This window comes from Haliotis rubra, unplaced genomic scaffold (genome assembly GCF_003918875.1).
Source record: "Haliotis rubra isolate DU_JTF1 unplaced genomic scaffold, ASM391887v1 Scf2046, whole genome shotgun sequence".
Classification (NCBI taxonomy): Eukaryota; Metazoa; Mollusca; class Gastropoda; order Lepetellida; family Haliotidae; genus Haliotis; species Haliotis rubra.
In genome coordinates this window covers 17,481-39,093 of record NW_025766055.1, presented here as the reverse complement: position 1 = coordinate 39,093, position 21,613 = coordinate 17,481, and the positions used below count along the sequence as shown (strand labels likewise).

Here is a 21,613-nt window from a genome sequence, read left to right as displayed (position 1 = left end):
ATGAGAGTGAAAAGGAATCTAATAATCGAAACTGTTTGTTTCTAAGTGGGATATCCATGTTAATCAGGTATTTCAGTACGCTAGCAATATAAAACTTGTAAAACGTACCAATTTTACACCTTGGGTCAATGGCATGTTGTATCCATAACCATGTTTTATAACCTATGGGTTGGCCATTTGAGTAAAACGCAGCATAGATCAGTATTTCATTAATGTCATAGCATAATGTGCGACGAAAGGCCAGGCAGGTCGTACACATGTGGCAATTGCCCCACACGTGTATGTCGACAGTGACATACGGTTCAGAAGCAGAACTCGAACTCGACAATTGCGTGTGCGAGAGTCAGAGACGCCATTGGGCAAATTACGAAGGTTGCAGTTCCTCTTGACATGATATATGTAATCTTAAACAGATATACTGATGATATGTTCACAAAAGTACTCACGCGTATGTCAGTTGAAACATTAGTCGATGTGCGTGAAGTCTGCTTCCCTTCTCAAACCGCGAGTCGCCATGTTTTATGACACTTGACATCTGCTGCGCGCACGGACTTCATGCGTTTGCAATGCGCTATAAATAACATGAACCTTGACCTTGGATATACTTACGTTGTTGTAAGACAATGTATTTATTACCTGTAATCCATGAGAAAGATTTAAAATATTTTTTCAATGTTATTTTCTTTTCTTATACACAAACAAGTGTACTTGATTAAGAGCTGGAGATCAATTAGGTGAGTGAGTGGTTATGGTTTTACGCCGCTTTTAGCATTATTCCAGCAATATCACGGCGAGGGACACCAGAATGGACTTCACACATGAGGGGAATCGAACCCGGGTCTTTGACATGATGACCAAACGCTTGAACCGCTAGGTTTCCCCACCGCCCCGGACACCAATTAAGAGAGTTCGCAATTCTCGTTTTTCGCTATTATTGAATCAGCGGCGAGATGCCTACTTTTGAATACATTTCAGACGTACAGTAGGGTTGGATGTTACAACACGCTTAAGTGGCATGAGAATAATGTTTGAACGAATAGTAGCCCATCTTTCAATGGTACACTACTGAAATTTGAAAGAATGAGGAGGTGAGTTTAGTTTTACGCCGCACTCAGCGATATTCCAGCTATATGGCGGCGGTCTGTAAAGAATCGAGTCTGGACCAGACAATCAACAGCATGAGCATCGTTCTACGCAATTGGGATCTGATGACATGTAAAACCAAGATATCCTGATCCCGTTAGTCTCCTCTTACGACAGGGGCGGTGGGGTAGCCTAGTGGTTAAAGCGTTGGCTCGTCACGCCGAAGACCTGGGTTCGAATCCCCACATGGGTACAATGTGCGAAGCCCATTTCTGGTGTCCCCTGCCGTGATGTTGCTGGAATATTGCTAAAATCGGCGTTAACACCAAACTCAGTCAGTCAGTCCTCTTACGACAAGCATGGGTTACTGAAGATCAATTCTAACCCGGATCTTCACGGGTAGTATGAAAGAAAAATACCCCACGTTCGAGTGATTGGCACACCAACTTAAACGAATGGAACAAGTTCAACGGCAAGCGACTATTTTAGAATGACCTTTTATATTGTTTGAAAATACGAGGGTTTTCGTGTACTATTTTTTCAGTATATATAATATATATTTTTTGTATTATCCTCCAGCTGGGACACAACCCCATGACGACAGAGGGCGCTAACCAGCTCCTGAAGGCGATAGCGGACTGTAAGGAGTCGAACTTGAGGGAGCTGTCTCTAGAAGTACGTGTTTTAATAGTCATATTAATGGGTCATTTATCGTTGTTTCCAATATCAACCACTGGTGCGTATGGTGCAGACCCTGTCACAAGTCATGATTCAACTGAAGCAGTGCTGATTGCGACATAAACAATATTCACTCAGTCTTTATTTCTGATAGGGGTGGTTGGTTAAAGCATTGGCTTGGCAACGTACCAACCCGTGAAGATCCGGGTTAGAATTGATCTTCAGCAACACTGCTTGTTATAAGAGGCGACTAACGGGATCGGGTGGTCAGGCTCGCTGACTTGGTAAGTCACACATGTCATCGTATCCCAATTGCGTAGATCGATGTTCATGCTGTCGATCACTGGACTGTCTGGTCCAGACTGGATTATTTACAGACCGCTGCCATATAGCTGGAATATTCACAGGTATGACTGGTTAGGGATATGCTGACGAAATTGTGTGTACTGTCGTTCATTCGCTTGAACTGCCGGAAATATTGACCAGCAAGACGATAATACAAGACCACATGGTGTCGAGGTTGTCTCGGGTTTTCCAAACGAGGATACACACGGACTCTGGCCAGTAAAGTCCCCTGACATGTCTCCAGCAGAGATTCTCTGGTTGGTTTAAGGGCGGAGAGTTCACGTCAGAAACCCAGCATCCGCCAACGTGGCCCAGCTTGGGGTCGCTCTTTAGGCGGAATGTCGTATATTAATCCGTATATCATAGGGACTAAACTCGACTATCCAGATCCAATTTCCAGCGTCGGTCTAGACGGTGTAATTAGCCACTTGCCTCATTCAAAGGCATGGTCTCTGTGTTATAAAGGAAATCATTACTTGACAGTGAGATGTATACATCATAATATTTGAGCTTTAAACAACGTACGGTTTGAAGGCTTTGAATCAAGACTGTCAACCGGTCGACACTGGTCCGTACGCTTGGCATTTGATGAAGGTAGTAAACCACATACTTTCTGTTCCGGCAATAGGTTTAGCTGCGTTGTCAGCCCCGACACACCAAATCATCATTTATGTCGAAACGTGTTTAGCATGAGTGTGGTTTTTACGAGCAATGGAACACGAGCTAGTAAAGTAGGGTTAAAACTCCCTTTTGTTTCAGTTATATACTCAACAACAAAAGTTACGCGTTACAGAAACACCTGTTCATGTATACTGGACTTGCAGTAAAGTCAGCAAATCTAAAAACAGCTCGAACACTGCGAACAAAGTCAAATCAAAGAAGATATTAACAATAATTATTTATCAATTTGCTGTCTTCATATCGTGCCTTGTTATCGAAGTTGTAAACGTTGTCATTATCCTTCTCAAAGACTTGATTTTCATGCTCAAAATAAAAATAGAATTATCCAGTTTCTATAGATCAGTTTGATCAAATTTAATTATTATATGTAACGAATCGATGTTGCGAGATCAGAACCACCTTCATACTCTTTGACTCATTATGATAACTTCGCGGAACCGTATTGTCAGACATTTAACCCAGTCCTATATGAAACTGGCTAACATATTTCACGCTAGCTTACCCCTCTGCCGGGGCTCGTTCGCTGGTCACGCCGAAGACTCGGGTTAGATTCCCCACATGGGTACAATGTGTGAAGCCTATTTCTGGTGTCCCCCGCCGTGATGTTGCTGAAATATTGCTATAAGCGGCGTAAAACCATACTCACTCACTAGTCCATCTGCCGATCAATATATCAAGGCTGTTTCATAACGGCATGGAATGAATTTATTTAAGGTTAAGTCAATGAAGTATTTGACTTCAAGGAAACCTGAATATATACGTGTTCTTGTTTAACACCATGGGAAACCGTTTTCTTTCAATATTCATGTGTAGGGTACGTAAACTCCATTAATTAAGGACACCTTTCCACTTAAATTTTCTACAACTGGCATGTTTAAAATTATAAGCACATTTCAAGATGCGATGCTTGAGAGATTACACGTCAAACATTAAAAATTAATTTGAAGCCGTCTCTTCTTCAGCGCCCGAGAAGGCTTCACCTTTATTGAACGATACGAGTTTCATACACTTCAACAAATCATTAATCTTTTATTAATGTTAAAGGTGAGGTGAAATAGGCTTTAACGACGAACTCGAGATTATTGCACTGATATAGTGTGTGTGGCTGCTTGTACGGGCAGATGCTTGGTGTTTGAACTAGGCAACTGAGATACCATGCAGCAGTTTAACATGGAGAATCAGCCACATTATACTGACTCCAAGCCAACCCTTAGTGTTTATCCCCGTAGTGCCGAGCGCAGGCGGGGTAACAACAAATACCATTTTCAACGGCTTTTGGTCTTCGACGCTTTTAGCAATATTCCAGCAATATCACGGCGGGGGGCACCAGATATGGGCTTAACACATTGTACTCATATAGGGAATCGAACCCGGGACTTCGGCGTGACGAGCGAACACTTTAACCACTAGGCTAACCCACCGTCCCTATGGGGCTGAGAGTTTGGGTAGACATACGTTCAGTTGGAGGCACAAGGGGTACTGTGTTAATCTTTATAAATGTATTAAATGTAAGGCCGTCTGTGTGGTCTGGCGTATAGATCGTCTATCGGTTGGTTCAATCGGCGGCTGTGTTAAAACACGGTACATGTTGTTACCCTGCCTGGTGATCGGAATTAAGGAAATGAAACAAGAACAGGTTACACACTCAGAATACTGTGTCTGAAGCTTGGAGCTTCATCACTCACAAAAATAATAATTTAGCTTGATCTTTTTATATCACACCTTCATGTTTAACTCAACTACACTTGTTACCGATGATGTTTCCATCAATACAAATGTGATAGGTGCATTACCGTGTTAGTGTAATCAGTTGCTGGTGAAGTGGAGCGACAGTTTGCTGGTCACCAGTCTTTATTTCGAGAATAAATCACATGCGAACAATAGCTTCAGATATTTTTACGGAGTAGATCGAAAGTCAGCTGAGAAGCAGCAATCTCCAATGGACAACGGCTTCAGCGGGTTTCAGCAGTTTGTCAATGATTGAAATGTGAAGTTATTCAGGAAGGGTCTTTTCTTTCAAATTTCATCAATAATCTGTCATTAAAAATACATCCGACCTGTGGGGGTTTATTTGAAATCTGAAATCAGGCCTCCGTTACTGTTAAATGTTTAGCTTTCAAAAGTGCGCATCATCAACGGGATCAAGTTGCATGGGGCTAACTATGGAGATTATTGTTTTCAAAATGTTCTGTTTCACAGTTAACTATCGATCAGCTCTATCTGGGAATCGTGAATAAACATTTTCGAATAAATGGTCAAAGCAGTTCAACTTTCCGAGTTTATTTATTTTTCGAAATGTATAGTGAGTGAGGAAAGGAAGGCGCTTCTATCGCTTTTATTTGTTGCCACTGTGTACAATTGATGGACGTTGTGGGTTTCTTCTTGCTCTCTTTCATCTTCAAAGAAAGAGGATCAAGATAAAATGGTTATCCTTCATTTTCAAAATTAGTTGTCCCCAGTATGAAAATGTCTACGTTTTATTAAATCATTGACGGGTCCAAACGTTTAATATGATAGATGAACGGAAGGGTGTGTGTGTGTGTGTGTGTGGAATGATTATTATGTTATTAGACGACACAATATTTCATGAAATGAAAATGAATGATCCTTGAAGTTCATGATATTGGAGAATCAATGTCATTATCAGTGTACCAGCACATTCGATAAACGTTAAGGGGCATGAGAGAACAAGAATGGCTATAAATTATCAATTTATCTCCATTTATCACTCAGATACATGCGTGCCGGGGCGGCTTTGGCAATATGTTGAGTGCTTTATTTGCGTTATCTTACTCCCACGATGCACTGCGATTCGCCATGTTTTGCCCTGGAGCTAGATTCTCTTCCGGTGTGTTTGTTTCTGAATCACAGATCATCAACACCCATGCTTCGATGTGATGTTGTTTCGTTCTATACTCACTGTTAACCGTTGCTTTTAATATTCACTTCATGTGTTGAAAAAAACGAATTCTGATTTTACGATAACAGTCTCGATTTATTGCCATAAATAATTTTTTTTAATATATAGCTTTCTGATAAATGTATTTAACTGCATTGGGAGCCGACTGTAGACAGAATCTATAAGAGTAAGGTGGTCGGATTTCATAACGGTATCCGTTGTAGGGCCCTGTGGGATAAATCCAAGCCTCTCACCATAACACTGAGAGGGAGAGTTAGACAATCCTCTCCGCCAGGTGCCATTAAGTGCCGTTAAGTGGGGCCTGGAGCAAACTCGATATTGTTGATTTAGTGGACTCTGTAATGAACAAATGTAGCGAAACTCTTATGGTGAGTCAAATGCAATGTGGAATATATACGAATTATTTCACTTTTATATAAAATATAATCAGTATGTAAACTGACAAAATACTAGCCTGCTGCATCATAGGAGGTACAATTTACAAGTTAGTGAGTGAATATAGTTTTTATGCCAGTAGTATCAAAGCCAGGGACAATAGAAATGGGCTTCACACATTGTACCCACGTTGGGATTTAAACCCGGGTGTTCGGCGTGAAGAGCGAACGCTTTAACCATTACGCCACCCAGCCACCTTTAAACATAAGAAAAGTCACTAACAGACCTGAACAAATAACCTACAACAAACTGTACAACATTAATTATACTCCCCGCCTCAATCTGTATCTAATATACAATTGTATTCGTACCATCAGATTAAATATCATAGAAAAACTGGAACAATTCCAGTCAGTAATTAACCCTCCCCATCCTGTCACTATTGTCAAGCAAACCAGTGATTACAGCTTAAACATTCTTGGGTTTCGTCTTGTTTAATATATATCCCTAATCATATACTGTTACTCGATAACATGGGAAAGTCTCAATTTCGGGACAGGATTTATATACGTTAGCTGGTACTGAGTGCCCATCTTGACAAATGGTACTATGTCTTTGGGGTATATTTTCCCATATAGCTGCATAAAATATCATCTTATAAAGCATTCATTCTCATTTTAAGGTGCGTAAAATATTAGACTAAGTAAATGTCAGTTCGATCCCCACACAGATGTGTCCCCAGTATCTAATCCACTATATGTGTATTGGATGGCACTTTTATCACAGGCGTCAGGATCGGTCATTAGCCCTTCCAGGGCCTTCTGGTCGTGAGTTCGAATCCCATATTCACACCGATTTTGATAACATAAACAGTGTTGTTATTTATTCTCGAATGTGGTAAAAATCCACAACATGCGTGAGCTCAGTGAGCTTTCGCCCTTCAATGTGCTCACTGTTGGAATATGACTGATTGTCACTTTTGTTTAACTCACTCACTCTATCACAAGTTGTTCGGTGGTGCAGCTGTGGTTAAAGCATTCACTCGTCACGCCGAAGACCCGGGTCCGATTCAGTACATGGGTACAATGTGTGAAGCCCATTTCTGGTGTCCCCAAACGTGAAATTGGTGTAATATTGCTAACAGTGGTGTAAAACTAAACTCACTCACTTACTCTATCACTCCCTCACTCACGCACCTATTTACTCTTCCAGGACATTGCTGTCGATCGTGAGTTCATGGAAACCATGAAGGCCATCCAGGACACCCGGAACCTCAAGGTCATCCACGGTCACGAGATGAAGCTGGCCACTGGCTCGGTGTCACGTGACCATGACGGAACCAGCCTGCAGCGGTGGGAACCCACACTGGTTCTGTTTGAGTACATGAAAATGGACAACCTTCGTCTGATTGATATGTTCAAAAGTTTCGACGTTAAGAAGAGAGACAAGTTGTCCCGCTCTAACATTAAAGATGGCATCAATGTAAGTATTGGTCAAAGCTGAAAGATGTAGTTGAATTGTGGCGTTGGTTCAAGATGGAATTGGGTTCGAATCCTGGTTCGCCCTGATTATATTTCTAGGTTTGTCAGTTCCATACACGTGCTCAAGGAATTCATGAAAGTGGTACACGTTTGAGACCTGCATCACTTACGGCTTGTCTCCCAAGTTAAGCTAACACCGGGTGGTGATGTTGTAATGTTGATCAACCCTCATAGACCTCATGCTTGGGGTTTTAGGGGTGTTTTTTTCTGACGGATCATCCCTTAAAGCTTGCACCCCGTGTTAAGCTGACACTGGGTGGTATAACTGGAATACTTCCAAGATTCGTGAAGCCCAACTGACTCACTCATCCATTCACTCACTCACCCGTGTAGACTCAGTATTGTAATGTAGATCAACAGTCATAGACCTCATGATTGGGTTTCAGGGTTTTTTCTGACTAGTACACTGAAACGTCCATAAGATAAGCTTGAATTATCTGTAGTTTGAATACCCGTGAAGGTCCGGGTTAGAATATTGGCCTTCAGTAACCCATGCTTGTCGTCAGAGGCGACGAACGGGATCGGGTGGTCAGGCTCGCTGACTTGGTTGACACATGTCATCGGTTCCCAATTGCGCAGATCTATGCTCATGTTGTTGATCACTGGATTGTCTGTTCCAGACTCGATTATTTACAGACCGCCGCCATATAGCTGGAATATTTCTGAGTGCGGCGTAAAACTAAACTCACTCACTGACTGTAGTTTGAAACTAACGACACCGAGCTGTTTAACGCCGCCTTGAACAGTGGTTCAGTTATATCAGGACTTAAACTCGGAACAGTAAATCTCAGCGCCATAGACTACTGGGCCACCCATGTCCAAATGATGACGATGATGACAGTGATGGTCGTGATTGACTCTTGTCATCTAAGATTCCAGAACCATTCGACATTTTGTATTCAAATTGCATTCGATCCATTACTTTTGTGAACGAAACTCAACAAATACATGCAGCATCTAATCAACTACCATCGCTGAATGTTATGTTGACTGTAGTTATAGAATCCGTGCAGTAATGACTTCAGCACACATATCGTATAGATCAAACAGATATCAAGTGTTAATCATCTAGGCCATCACAGCCATTAACGAAAGCAAGCACCTTCGATGGCGATAGCGAGGGGGATTTGGCCACGATTATTTAAGTGGCCTAGATGAGGTTTGGTCCAATCTAACCCCGAGGCTTAAATCTTTACTTAATTGATTAGATCGTATGAACACAAGCTTAGATCTAAATAGAATTTACTCCAGCGATAATGGCGAGCAGTGGGACAAACAGCGGCAACGTGTCGTTGAAGTGGTTGAAATGGTTTGGCGGCTCAACAGCTTGATCAGGCTGGGCTCCGTCCTCACTCTAATGGGGTCTTGATTGTTCCATATTGAACACGTTTCTGAATATTCATTAATTGACCAAGAAACGGGAGTGGAAATGGGAGGTATTTCCTTTGTGAATACAGTGGCCAAAACAACCCCGAATATGCAAATCGAAAAATGTTTGTTCAACTCTTGCCTATTTTGAAAGATATCCTATCATTGCCCGTTCGGTTTCGGTAATATGGTTTTAATATATCCGATGAGGGAACGTTCTTTTATGGTCTTAACATACGTGACTAAGACCTTTCGGTTATGTCACTTATTGAATCAGTGAGAATGTTATAAAAGACACATGAACAGTTTCTGACTGTTCCTGTCGAACACCATCAATGTTCCAATCAATCAGTGGTGGCCGGTCGTGTTGATTGCTGAGAACGTCTTCCCGTGAATACATCTGATACCACGCGTTATTTCAGTCTAAGCTGTAACAAGGACGTATTTATTGCTGAACACTTCTGAATGTTTGAATGGTGTCTACTTCCGGTAGAGCTGGACATGCGCACCCTTTTCGCGAACACTTGGACTCATCACTGCGTTTCAGTGATCTAGTGACATAATTATCGCCGCCATTTTGTCTTTTTGCCCGATTGAATCTGTGAGCCTCTGACGAGACGCGTTGTTTTCCAGCGTGTACATTTCATATCTAAACGAGTTCAATAAAATACGCCATCGTTTTCAATCTTCTCCTTCGTGTAAGGGACCGTTCATAATTTATGGCTATGGGGGTGATGATGATTTTAAGGGGGGTCACACATTTTGTTCTGGGGAGCTAGGGGGTCAGCAATTTTGTACATAGAAATATGTTTAAAATTATGCTTAGAAATTATTGGAAGGGAGGGGGTTGGGGTCGTTGATTTTGTACATGAAATGAAGGGGGGTCACTTATTTTGTACATAAATTTTAGGGGGGTCATTCACATTGTACATGCTTCTCCATAAAAATCATCATCACCCCCCTAGTCATAAATTATGAACGGTCCCTAATGTCATGGCCGTTTGAGGAATTAACTTTTGCAGTTGATTTGCCTTTGTGGACATTATTACTTAACGTCGGCAGCGTAATAGCATGAAACGTTCCTAGAACCACATATAATTGACCATGCTTTATTCACACCGGCGTTCTAATGACATAATACACGCAATTACCTGCAGATGCAATCGAGCAGTTTCAACTACAAACACGGACGTCCGGCGTAATGTTTGATCATTAGACATTAAAAGGAATGTGTTGTCGACGGAACTATTTTGTCAGAGGTACTATCTTCAGTCTACTTGTAAGTTTCGTATCCGAGTCAGTGTGGCAAACATTGACTCCGTATTCAGGGCTGTAATATATATAGGTCGGCCCGTAACAGGGATATGGTACAAACGCGTTTATCAGTGCTTTACACATCATAAACACTTGTTGACCAGGCTCTTCAAGTTTGAAATGGTCTAAGCAGATATATCATGCAAGCCTTTGTTGCTAGAATGATTTGGCTGTTGTAGTGGGTCTGTACGATAAGTTGTGCCACAGTTGTCCAAAATAACCCCGCGCTGACGTCATCTGACATTTAACACAAATTATTGCGCTCTGGGTTGTGTTGACGTTCCTGGCAAATGCTCCCTGGTTAAGGGTTTATTTAAATGATGGAATGTTTAGATAGTGACCTGGAGTTATATTGATGAGCTAATACAGCCGATCAGCTGGATGTTCCAGATACGATACACTCTACGCTCGAATCATTCACCCTCATACCGCTTGAGTTATTTGAAAACCAACAACCCGATTTAATCATTGCACTTAGACAGCATGTAAACCTGAATTATCAGTCATCCCGAAGATGTTGCCTTCATCAGTTATATTGATAGTTTTGTAAAGGAGGGACCGTGCTAAGCTTGGCGTCATTTTCATTGAAGGTCTAGACGTAGGGCGATTGGGTAGCCGTGTGGGGAAAGTGTTCACTCGCCACACTGCAGCCCCGAGTTCAGTTCTCTATTCCGATTCAATGTGTTGAACAGATTTCTAATGGCAAGTTGCTACCATACCAAATAAGACCACATTAGAAAGATGATTTGACCTCACGCCATACATTACCTAGTTTGTTCTCTAAGAAGTAATGTTATTATACAGATATTTTCTGTTAAACCATTGGTTATGTAATATGCGCACATCCAAATTTATTAATTATATTATTTTTATCAATGATTATTTTTAAATGATGCCATAGCCGCAATATTGGAAGAACTATATTTGGCCTATGGACAGCTGTTCAGATATCAAAATGACAATGTCATGTTTTTTAACATATTTTGTTGACAAAAGACAAGGGTTGTCTCCAATACACGCACGTCTCTTTGCGTAATCATTATATGATAGATGGCCATCTCCAGAGTGTGTGTGTGCAGAGATGAAGGTCGACGGTTCGAACCCTGTCCGTAACAATGGCGGATATCTGATATCGGGAAAGAGACGGCGACTGACCAAGGGGTTAGTTTAGGTTTAACGAAATATATATAGATTGCCTAAAAATAACTGTTATGTATTTTTGGCTCTCACGTTTCGCTGTCAATGATATCACTTGATTGAAATAAGGATTCTTACAACAGACTCACGTGTCTCTTTGTAAGTCGCGGTTCTCTATATCCAAGTTTTGTGAAGGTGGCATATAAAATTTAGTGCAAAAGAAAGGGAACAATTATTGAAATCTGGACTTGACCAAACAATTACAAACGTTGTCAAAGCTTTACTAGACTGAAATCAGTTACCAAAACACTGAAACGTAAGGAGCAAAATCGTTTGATGCACGTTTCAAAAACATGAACATCGAAAAACAATTTCTTTCTTTTCCATTTTAGCCTCTATTAATGGTGTTCCGATTAATTAAAATAATCGAAGATTGGTCGCAGTGACCAAACGACCAAGTAATCGATCACATTTTCTCATAATCGAACATAAACGATTTTGGAACTACTGTTTTAGTCTTTGAAAAACTTGACAATGGAACATATCTTAGAAATTGTCAGGGCCTGAAAACGTGTTTAGTTCTTAGAAAACTCACTTCACTAACTGAAAAGCCATGACTAAATATTTCTCTAAGACTCAAGGAAGTTTATGTTCATGATATATTAGTCATCACTTTAAAGTAGAAAGTTGCATCATGTTATACATATCTGCAATAACAACCTGGGTTGGAAAATCTGAAAAATCTCGCTAACCAATTTTTTTCGATGATTGTTCTTTGGTAATGGAGCAATCATCAAATGTGAGATTTCAACCAATTCCCAACACTAGCCTCTATGAAACGTCAGTGGATACTACATTTTGTCCGGCAGTTCATATAATGAGTGAGTGAATGAGTAAGTGAGTGAGTGAGTTTGTTTAATTTTACACCGCTTTTAGCAATATTCCAGCAATATCACAGCGGGTGACACCAGAAATGGGCTTCACTCATTGTACCCATGTGGGGACAGTTCATATAAGCGAGTCCGTATAATCCAGTGTTGGTCAGTGTCTCATGTGCTTGGAGTAAAACAAACGGCACAAACACAATCTCACTGTTTGTTAGCTTTTTTGAAAGCAGTCTGAAATAGGGACCTATTCTGACCATGAATCCCCAAGGTTTACACATCTATGAACGGATAAAGGGAATGCACGCTTCAAAAGTATAGGGTGAGCTGCAGTACCGTGGCGCTTTCGCCTATTTATTCCGTCGTGTTTGTTTCCGGTTGTTCGACTACTTTTCATTACAGGAATAATCAAGTTGTTGCTGATAGTTTGGATAAATAACCATTGTTCACGATGGAATAATTCACAAGCGTAGTATGAAGAATGATGACTATTTTTATGGATATACAACTTCTTTTATTCTGTGAAAGGCTACGTTTCGACATAGATTCTAAAGTCGTTGTAAAGCAAGTCAATCATCAACTCAACATCTAAAATGCCCATCAAAGAAGTCAAGCGTAATGTCTTAAATATGTTTTGTGTGTTAATAACAAAAATAGGCTTCTGCAAGGGTTAGCGTACTGACGTTTTAACACAGTCACGTTTATGATGAAAACATGATTGTCGGCCAGCAGTAAATCATATCATGTGACAGCTTCATACCATGTGTTGCTCTAGAAATGAACAGCTGATCGTCGTTGAACACGCGCCCGTGATTAAAACCATACAAATGTAGTTGATTTCGAATAACATGTAAAAATTGTTGATTCCGGGAAGAATATTACCTCTCGGAGGACATAGAACTTTGTACACAATTGTTGGAAGATTTTTGTCTATCGACCTGGATGACATTATTTCAGTATATTTACTATGAAAAGTATGCAGTTTAGTTTTAAGAGTGGAATTTTCTGTTTAACGTGTGTTACAAGGAATATAAAGATGAGTCCCCAGATAACAGCTGTTTTTGCAAGATGGCACCAGTGACAACATGACTGACAGGCAGCAATCGTATGATTAAATCAAATTGTAAAAAGATTTCGGTGTAGAGAACCGTTCAAACGAAGCCACTGAAGAAAACCTAAACCTCCATGTCAAGCTGTTGTCCGCATAACCGCGATTTACATAATTCCAATTGTAGAAGCATGGGGTACTTTTAATCCATGGGATTTAATTAAACACAGAATGTCGTTTGTCTTCACTTCAAAACTAAAAGTAATTGACACACACCAACTTATATTAGTTACGCCCGTGAGTTGAAGCTTCCCCTGATGCGTCAGTAAGCACAAAAAACCCCACTTTATTGATGAACTTGTTGAAACAACAAAATCAGCAGTAACAGTTGTTCCCCCTGAAGACTCTGTCTTTCTCGAATGAGTGAGTGATTGAAAGTGACTACGCCACAGTCAGTACATTCAAACTATGCGGTGTATACTAGCGGGCTGTACATAATGGAGGACGTCTCTGGCGACATAGTGGATGGAGGGACCAGCGACAACCAAGGTCGTCGGTGAAACACAACCAGGAGACATTCTTGCCTTCCCATTCCTAATGTAGCCTGCTGGTCACCGATGTCGTTACCTATCCAGACATCGAATCTCCACAAGGGTCACAGAACTTCGGAATGGCATTTGTCAACGTGGACCTATGACGTCTACTATATACCAGGATATAATCTTCCTGGGCGCTGTTGTACAAAACAACCTCAACGCTAAGACTACCTTAAGTCTATGTTAAGGTGTGGGAGTTACGGTCACCTTAGCGCTAAGACTACCTTAAGTCTATGTTAAGGTGTGGGAGTTACGGTCACCTTAGCGCAAAGACTACCTTAAGTCTATGTTAAGGTCTGGGAGTTACGGTCACCTTAGCGCAAAGACTACCTTAGATCTAAATGTTAAGGTGTGGGAGTTACCACCTTAGCGCAAAGACTACTAAGTGTTAAGGTATGGGAGTTTACGCTAAGTCACCTTAGCGCTAAGACTACCTTAAGTTAAGGTGTTGGAGTTACTATGTTAAGGTATGGGAGTTACGGTCACCTTAGCGCTAAGATTGCTTTGTACAACGGCACCTTGGTCGTTATGTTGCAAAGTCATTAAACCTTTTCGCAAAAACAATGGTGTACACTTGTTACAGATATTGGTACTTTTATAAGTTCAATATTAACAAAATTAACAGGTCGCAACTAAAATTCAAGCACATATTCTGTTTGGATTTGAAAAATGAAACCTTTTCGCGAAAAGAATCGTGTACACTTCTTACAAATATTGGTACTTTTGAAGTTATATTTTCAGTAATAACAAAATCTCTTTGGATTGAAAAAAATAAGAAACTATAAAGTTCCGATCCTCAGAATTTGTAAAGGGTATTGTCATTCAACTTTCAGATTTCCATCATTTATATTCATACAGTGGCAGTGGGACAGCCTAGTGGTTAAAGCGTTTGCTTGTCACGCCGAAGACCCGGGTTCGATTCCTCAACATGGGTACAATGTGTGAAGACTATGTCTGGTGTTCCCCTCCGTGAAATTGCTGGCATATTGCAAAAAGCGGCGAAACCCAAACACACTCATTCATATTTATACATGAGTTGTTTTCAAATTTCTACTAGGAACAAACAATCTTTGTATCTATAAGGCGCTAGATTCCACGCCCAAATAGGCTGTGTTATTCTGGTCAGTGGATCAGTGTGTCATTCTCGGCTCCCGGGAAGTTCACAACCCACGCTGCCTGTGAGGCTCAAGCGGCTGATCCATCATTAATGAGTCGCCCTGGGTGAACAGCGGGTCATTTCGAGCAAAGTCACTTGCCTAACATATAACATAGATATCAGTGAGCAGCAAGACCAATGCCCCAAAACTCCCAGTAGTTGCACCCATCCACCGACTCTCCGCCGCAACCATTGCTTACTTTACCGTGATTTGTAGCTCGTGTGTTATACACTCAACCATGTGCCACAGGCTTTTCTTATCGATGAACATCAGTTCGTAAATCACCCCAACCCCGCACCATAATATCAATTGTCCTCTCCCTGAGATTGGTGCTCATTGGCATGGACCGAAATATATATCAATATATATAACATATACATATATAGCAACATTCAATGACCCGGAGGCTTGATTTTAAATGCAAAACTATGTGTACAGGTCGGAACACACTATAAAAGGACCGCCTCCGTGGTGCAGTGAAAGTTAGAGCGTCCGCCCGGAGAGCGGAAGGTCGCGGGCTCGATCCCCGACCGCATCATACCAAAGACGTTAAAATATGGTACTTTTTGGCTCGGCATTAATGGGTACAAGGACTGGTCGGCTCGGAGTCAGTATAATGTGTCTGAGTGGGGTATTCATGCTTCAATGCGGCATGGTATCTCAGTGGGCTAGCACTATAAAACCAGCTTCAGTCTGGGCTAGTACAAGCAGCCACATGCACATACACATGCATGCGTCGTCATATGAGCGAAATATTCTCAAGCACGACGTTAAACCCAATTTCACCTCACCTCACCTCACTGTAAGCCGTAACCTGTTGACACTAACAAATTTACTTAAACTCTTTCAGGACATACTATCCCGTAAAGTGACCACCCTTTGATAAAACGTTTCGTTATTGAACATTGCGTTTATTGGAGCCCCACACTGATGCCAATAAGCTCTTAATGGCCGCCAAGCTCAGGCAGTCGTGGCATGGCCATCGAAATGTCTAAGACAGCAGTTAGCCTCGTCCGATCCCTTTGAAATAATAGGGTTATATATGAAATCCCGTCTTAACATCCCAGACTAGAGCGATTTGACACACGCAAATAGTTGCCGACAATAACTGATCTCTTCTCTTCTCCAGACGCTGAAAATTCCCTTCACGGAACATATGTTGGACGAGATTATGGAGAAGCTGGATGTGAACAAAGATGGCGTGATAGACTTGGAGTAAGTCTAGATTTTTATTTTTATTGTTTGTTTGTTTGTTGTTTAAGGCCGCACTCAGCAATATTCCAGTTGTAAGGCGGCGGTCTGTAAATAATCAAGTCTGGACCAGAAAATCCAGTGACTGACATTACGAGCATCGATCTACGCAATTGGGATACCATGGCAGGTGTCAACCAAGTCAGCGAGTCTGACCACCCGATCCCGTTAGTTGCATCTTACGACAAGCATGTGTTGCTGAAGACCAATTCTAACCTGGATCTTCACGGGTCACATTCACTTTAGATAGTCCACTTGACCGGTGTGTTGAAGTGCGGGCTTGGACATTAAAGGCAGGACGAATAATTCGATTGACGACGGTGAATCAAATTTGAGCTTATCAGCATTTTCTTTAAGCTGAACATGGAGAGAGGGGTAATTTACTTGAGTATCATTATGATGAATAAGAGGCCATGAGCCAGGGGCTGAAAATTGACATATTGGTACCACTCAGAGGGACCAAAAGTTATAGTGTTTTTTACATTCCGTTATGTCTCTACATATCAAAATGTATGATCGCCATGTCAGTTTGGTTGCTGAAACTCAGAACGAGGCTAAAATCCAAGATGGCCGCCAACACACACACACACACACACACACACACACCCCAATTAAAAAATTGTCAATTCCAAACTCTAATCGTGATTAAAGTTCAACAAATAGGTTTGAAATGGAAAAAAGGGAGGTAAAATAGTGCTAACACGATTAAAAAATGTAATTGATATCACGTTGTGTTATCTGATACCTTTAAATCATATTTGTTCATAATTTTGTAAGCGTCAAAATTGTAAGTTCAAAAAACCTTTTCAAAAACTCATCATTTCATTTATTCTGAAGACATCTCTTTAATTTCAAAGAGTGAGAGCACCTTCAACTTCCTTAAAGTGGTTAGTGATAGTCACTGTTTCGCATCATTAACATCAGCTGCATCATCACTGTCACTCTTCGGCATTTCATGGTTCTCGCATACCATGTTGTCACAAGTCTGGTTCCGACATGTCACAGTGCATTTCAGTCCATTGGTAAGGCACTGGCAACTTGGCAGTTTACAGACTGATGTGCACTTACAAGAAATGAACTCAAGAACAGCATCTGGAGCAAGAGATCACGTCATCCAGCAAATGTCTATATGACCATCTGTTGCCCGTGGAGTTGGATATTCAACTTCCAGACAGTTGTACCATATTGCAGCTTGATAGTTGCTCTCAGGATATGCATAGATAGACAATCAAAACAGGGTGGCAATTGTCCTGATTCAATTGCCCCTTTTCTCACTTCAAATACGCGGTAGCGCGATTGATGGACATCCCTTATTTAAGAATCTGAGGCATACAGGAGGCATCTGAATGTTTAAAGTTAGTCAATCAAACCTAGTGGCGCAGTCCAGTCATTCCCAAGTTGTTGGAAAGCCTCTTGATATTCTTAGCTGTTGACGAGAAGTTTTAATGTATTGACCTTCCCTCTGCCTCCAAAAGTACCAACAGTATCACATGCAGTGTATGCTGTAGTCCAGGAGGTCTTGCAAACGTTTTGAACAAAATTAAGGCTGCAGCAACTTTCTTGCCGTCTCCACTTCAGAATAAATGAAATAATGAGTTTTTTCAACTTACAATTTTGACTCTTACAAAATCAGGAAAAAATATGATTTAAAGGTATCAAATAACACAACTTGATATTAATTAAATCTTTTTAATCATGTTAGCATTATTTTAATGATTAGAGTTAAGAATTGACATTTTTTTTAAATTTGTTTTTTTTTTGGGTGGCCATCTTGGATTTAGCCTCGTTCTGAGTTTGAGCTACCAAACCGACATGGCCATTATACATTTTTTATGTGTAGAGACCATATACTGGTCTATATACTTAAGAATGATTTAGATTAGAGTCCCTTTCAAGTATTTAAGCGAATCAGCGAGTTCAGCCACATTCAATGAATGACATTTTCAGGTAGAATGAAAGCGTAATACGATTACAAAATCTCAAATTTACAAAATGTTTTGGCAAACTTGGCCCATGCTTGTTAAACCAAAATAGAAACCGATTCGAATTGTCGCATCCTTTCAAAGAACAGCTTAATTTTCTCAAGTGAGCTCCTTCAATGGTTTAAAACATGCATGCGTCTAATTTTAAGTGTAAAGTGTTTACAAAGATGCAAATTACCAATAGCAGACACAAAGGCCCACGGTTCTTTCATTTCGAATTAAATTAGGCCTTTGAATTGATCACTTACGGTAAGATTAGGAAGGCATGTGCTGAGATTGAGCAAAGTCTAGGACAAGCTCAGGTTGAGGGAAATTAGAGTAGGATTAAAGGCAAGAGGCGTTTAACCTAATAATAGATTGAGTTGGTTTGCCAAATATATTTATCGCGAAGGAAGTAGGTGGTTGAACGAAGGACCAAGAGGAAATGGGTTTGGCCGAGAAAATTGACTGCCTCGGATTCAAACAGACACACGCCCTGAAGTGTCAAGATGCTTGTATTTGTCGGGTCCGAGACACGGGAATACTTTATGACAGAAAACATGGTTGTCTATTTGTTGAGACAGTTTTAACACTGAGAATTGCTATCGATGTTTACACCACCTGAGAATATCTCCTTTTCTACTGTAGAATCCGTCAAATCCGTCAAATTAACAATCGCTACCGAGTTATTCATGAGCACATGTGTGAAGCAGTGATCTCTCGATTTAACAAAACACGAGGGAACTTGCTGTATCCGAATTGTGGAATATTATTTCTTGTAATAGACGATATCGTTTCTGATGGATTATCTTTTTCTGTGATTTATATACTTTTCATAACATTCGCAATCTGTCTTATGTAGGATCAAAGAAAACAGGAAACCGCAGGCGATGTCAATGTCTAATTCTATGGCCAGAGATGTTGTGTTTGTGATGGGTCGATTGAATGCATGAAAGTTACCATTTTTGCTGTTTTTTCTTTTGTTTCCTTTTTGGTTATTTGGAACCAACAACGTTCGATATGCTTCCTTCTGTAAACAAACAACTGCTTATCTTGAATGACACCCGTCTTGGTTAATAGCCCTTTCACGCTCATGAATCGGACCTGGAACAGAATATCGATGTATGTCTCCAGATCAGCTGACCCCGTCTCGCACTCTTGTGTCTGTGATGGCCGAGGGGTATGTGAGATAAATGGGGAAATTAAGGGACGATGTTACATGAAGAATTCAAAGCGTTTTCCTCGAGGCTGGTCCAACAGAGAGGCAACAACTGAAGTCCGTATGTCCATGGTATAATCAGTTCCTTTTCTGTCCAGATCTTCAGGGCAACATGGCATATGTCAACCTGACAGCGTCGAAGTGACCACTGGCTGGGATCGAATTCCCGGTGGATACGTTTGTAGGTTCTGCAGATGCAAACTATTTTCAGGAAGGACTTAATAATTCCTTAGTTGCCAGAAAGTTCAACCTCTGTTAGATATATAGATGACCTCGCTTCTTTCAGTGACCAGAAATGACTACCCTAACCTGATGTCTTAATCAAAGAAACGTCATTATTCCAGAACCTTTATGCTAAATATTTGAAAGAATTTTCTTAAAAGGGCAAATTGAATTCTCTTAACTGCATGATGTTCGATGCTATCCCATTCTATGTCCATTACCCGCCATATAGCTGAAATATTGCTGAGTGCGGCGTAAACTAAACTCACTCACCCACTACGACCTTTACATGACGTTTTCCTCCTCCAATTACTAACGAGTATTTATGTTTGCTACAATTGGGTGTTGGTGGGTACCACAGTAAAGAAGTACAGTTGGGAATACTTGCCCTTTCCATAAACACCGGGTGTCATGACTTCTAGTGATCCTTTCAAATAACTGTCATCGATGTTTTCAGAATTGTCTTTTAAACACCTTGGAGTCTGCCTCGGCACATATTCGAGACTGATTGTCCTCTGACGTTGAAAGTTATGTTCGTCTGATAATGTTTTTTTCTGTTTTTATCTCTTATCGGATTGTTTCTTTCTTAATAAACAAGTGTGTGAAGACTTCATGGTCCCTCATATGCCTCAAATATGAACCGGTACTTGGTAACATCATGCTCCATGAAGTGGGTCAGTCGATTTACTTGGAAATTGGACAGGATATTGATCACACAATATTGCATATGTATCAGTTCTATATTTACACATATTGTAATAAAGACCATACACATTTTTACCAATATTTATAATCTAATTGGATATTTCACGCATTGTGTCTATGAAAGTTCCCGTGATTTTTGAAAGAAAAGAAAAAGCTGAGCAGTATTGACTGTTCCAAGTGATCCGTTCATAGAACTATCACGGCTACTTTAAACGTAATGGAATCTGATTTGGCAGCTAGACTGATTATCCACCAGCGTTTACGTTTAACATTTTCAACAATGACCGGTTATAGACCATTAGTGCATAGAAAAACAACAATGTTCAATAGATGTAACGTCATCACATAAATTCTTTTATTTTGTTATGAAAACCATCGGCCTTTCGCTACCATACATCATTTTTAAAGAATGGCATGAGACTATAAATAGCCGTCCAGTCCAATAAATTATTATCTATAGGATACATAGAAAGTGGCGCCATTTCTGAAACAAATGTATAGAGAATGGGTCAAGGGTATGTATACAAATACAAAGGAGTTACAGTTGACTGAAACTCGAGGAGATATCTACACTAATATCATTGATTTTGCAGAGAGATGATGAAAGGAGCCAAAGAAATGTCCCGCTACGTCAACCAGCGAACGTTGAAGGCCAAGGCCAAGAAGCGAGAGGACATGGGCCTTGTTACTCTGAGACAGACGCTGAAGAAGATCATCAAGAAACGTCAGGAAGAGCAGGACCAAGCAGCACAGAACGCCAGCAAGGACAGACGGAACAGTATGATGGCGCAGAGTGGACTGCCAGCCTTGGCGGGTATCGTGCGTAAAATGCAAATCAAAGAAGGCAACAGGAGTCAGTGTGCAAGATCCCGCTGTGGCCGAGGTGGACGACGTTGAAGGAATGGTGAAGTTGGCCGCGATGAAATTCCGGAAGAGGCTCAAGAAACCTTCGCAACCAGCAACCATATCCGAAGATGAAGAGACACCGACTGCTGCCATGGCAACAACGATGTCATGACGTTCCACGCAAATTGTAGGAATGGTGACAGTAACCTGACGTTCTATAACAAAAGTGCCATTGGCGTCAACGACGAAAACACGTTGTGGTAACAATGACGTACCTGTTGC

At 40.9% G+C, this 21,613-nt stretch overlaps 1 protein-coding gene across 1 annotated transcript in view; it reads left to right on the top strand.

Annotated features, from left to right (window-relative positions):
* Nucleotides 1-21,382, top strand: part of LOC124276013 (leucine-rich repeat-containing protein 74B-like) — a 36,571-nt gene extending 15,189 nt beyond the window's left edge. The window contains exons 9-12 of the mRNA XM_046711655.1: nucleotides 1,663-1,758; nucleotides 7,295-7,564; nucleotides 16,257-16,342; nucleotides 21,079-21,382. Coding sequence (XP_046567611.1) covers nucleotides 1,663-1,758; nucleotides 7,295-7,564; nucleotides 16,257-16,342; nucleotides 21,079-21,382 — 756 coding nt within the window. The remainder of the gene's footprint in view (nucleotides 1-1,662; nucleotides 1,759-7,294; nucleotides 7,565-16,256; nucleotides 16,343-21,078) is intronic.
* The last annotated feature ends 231 nt before the right edge of the window (nucleotides 21,383-21,613 follow it).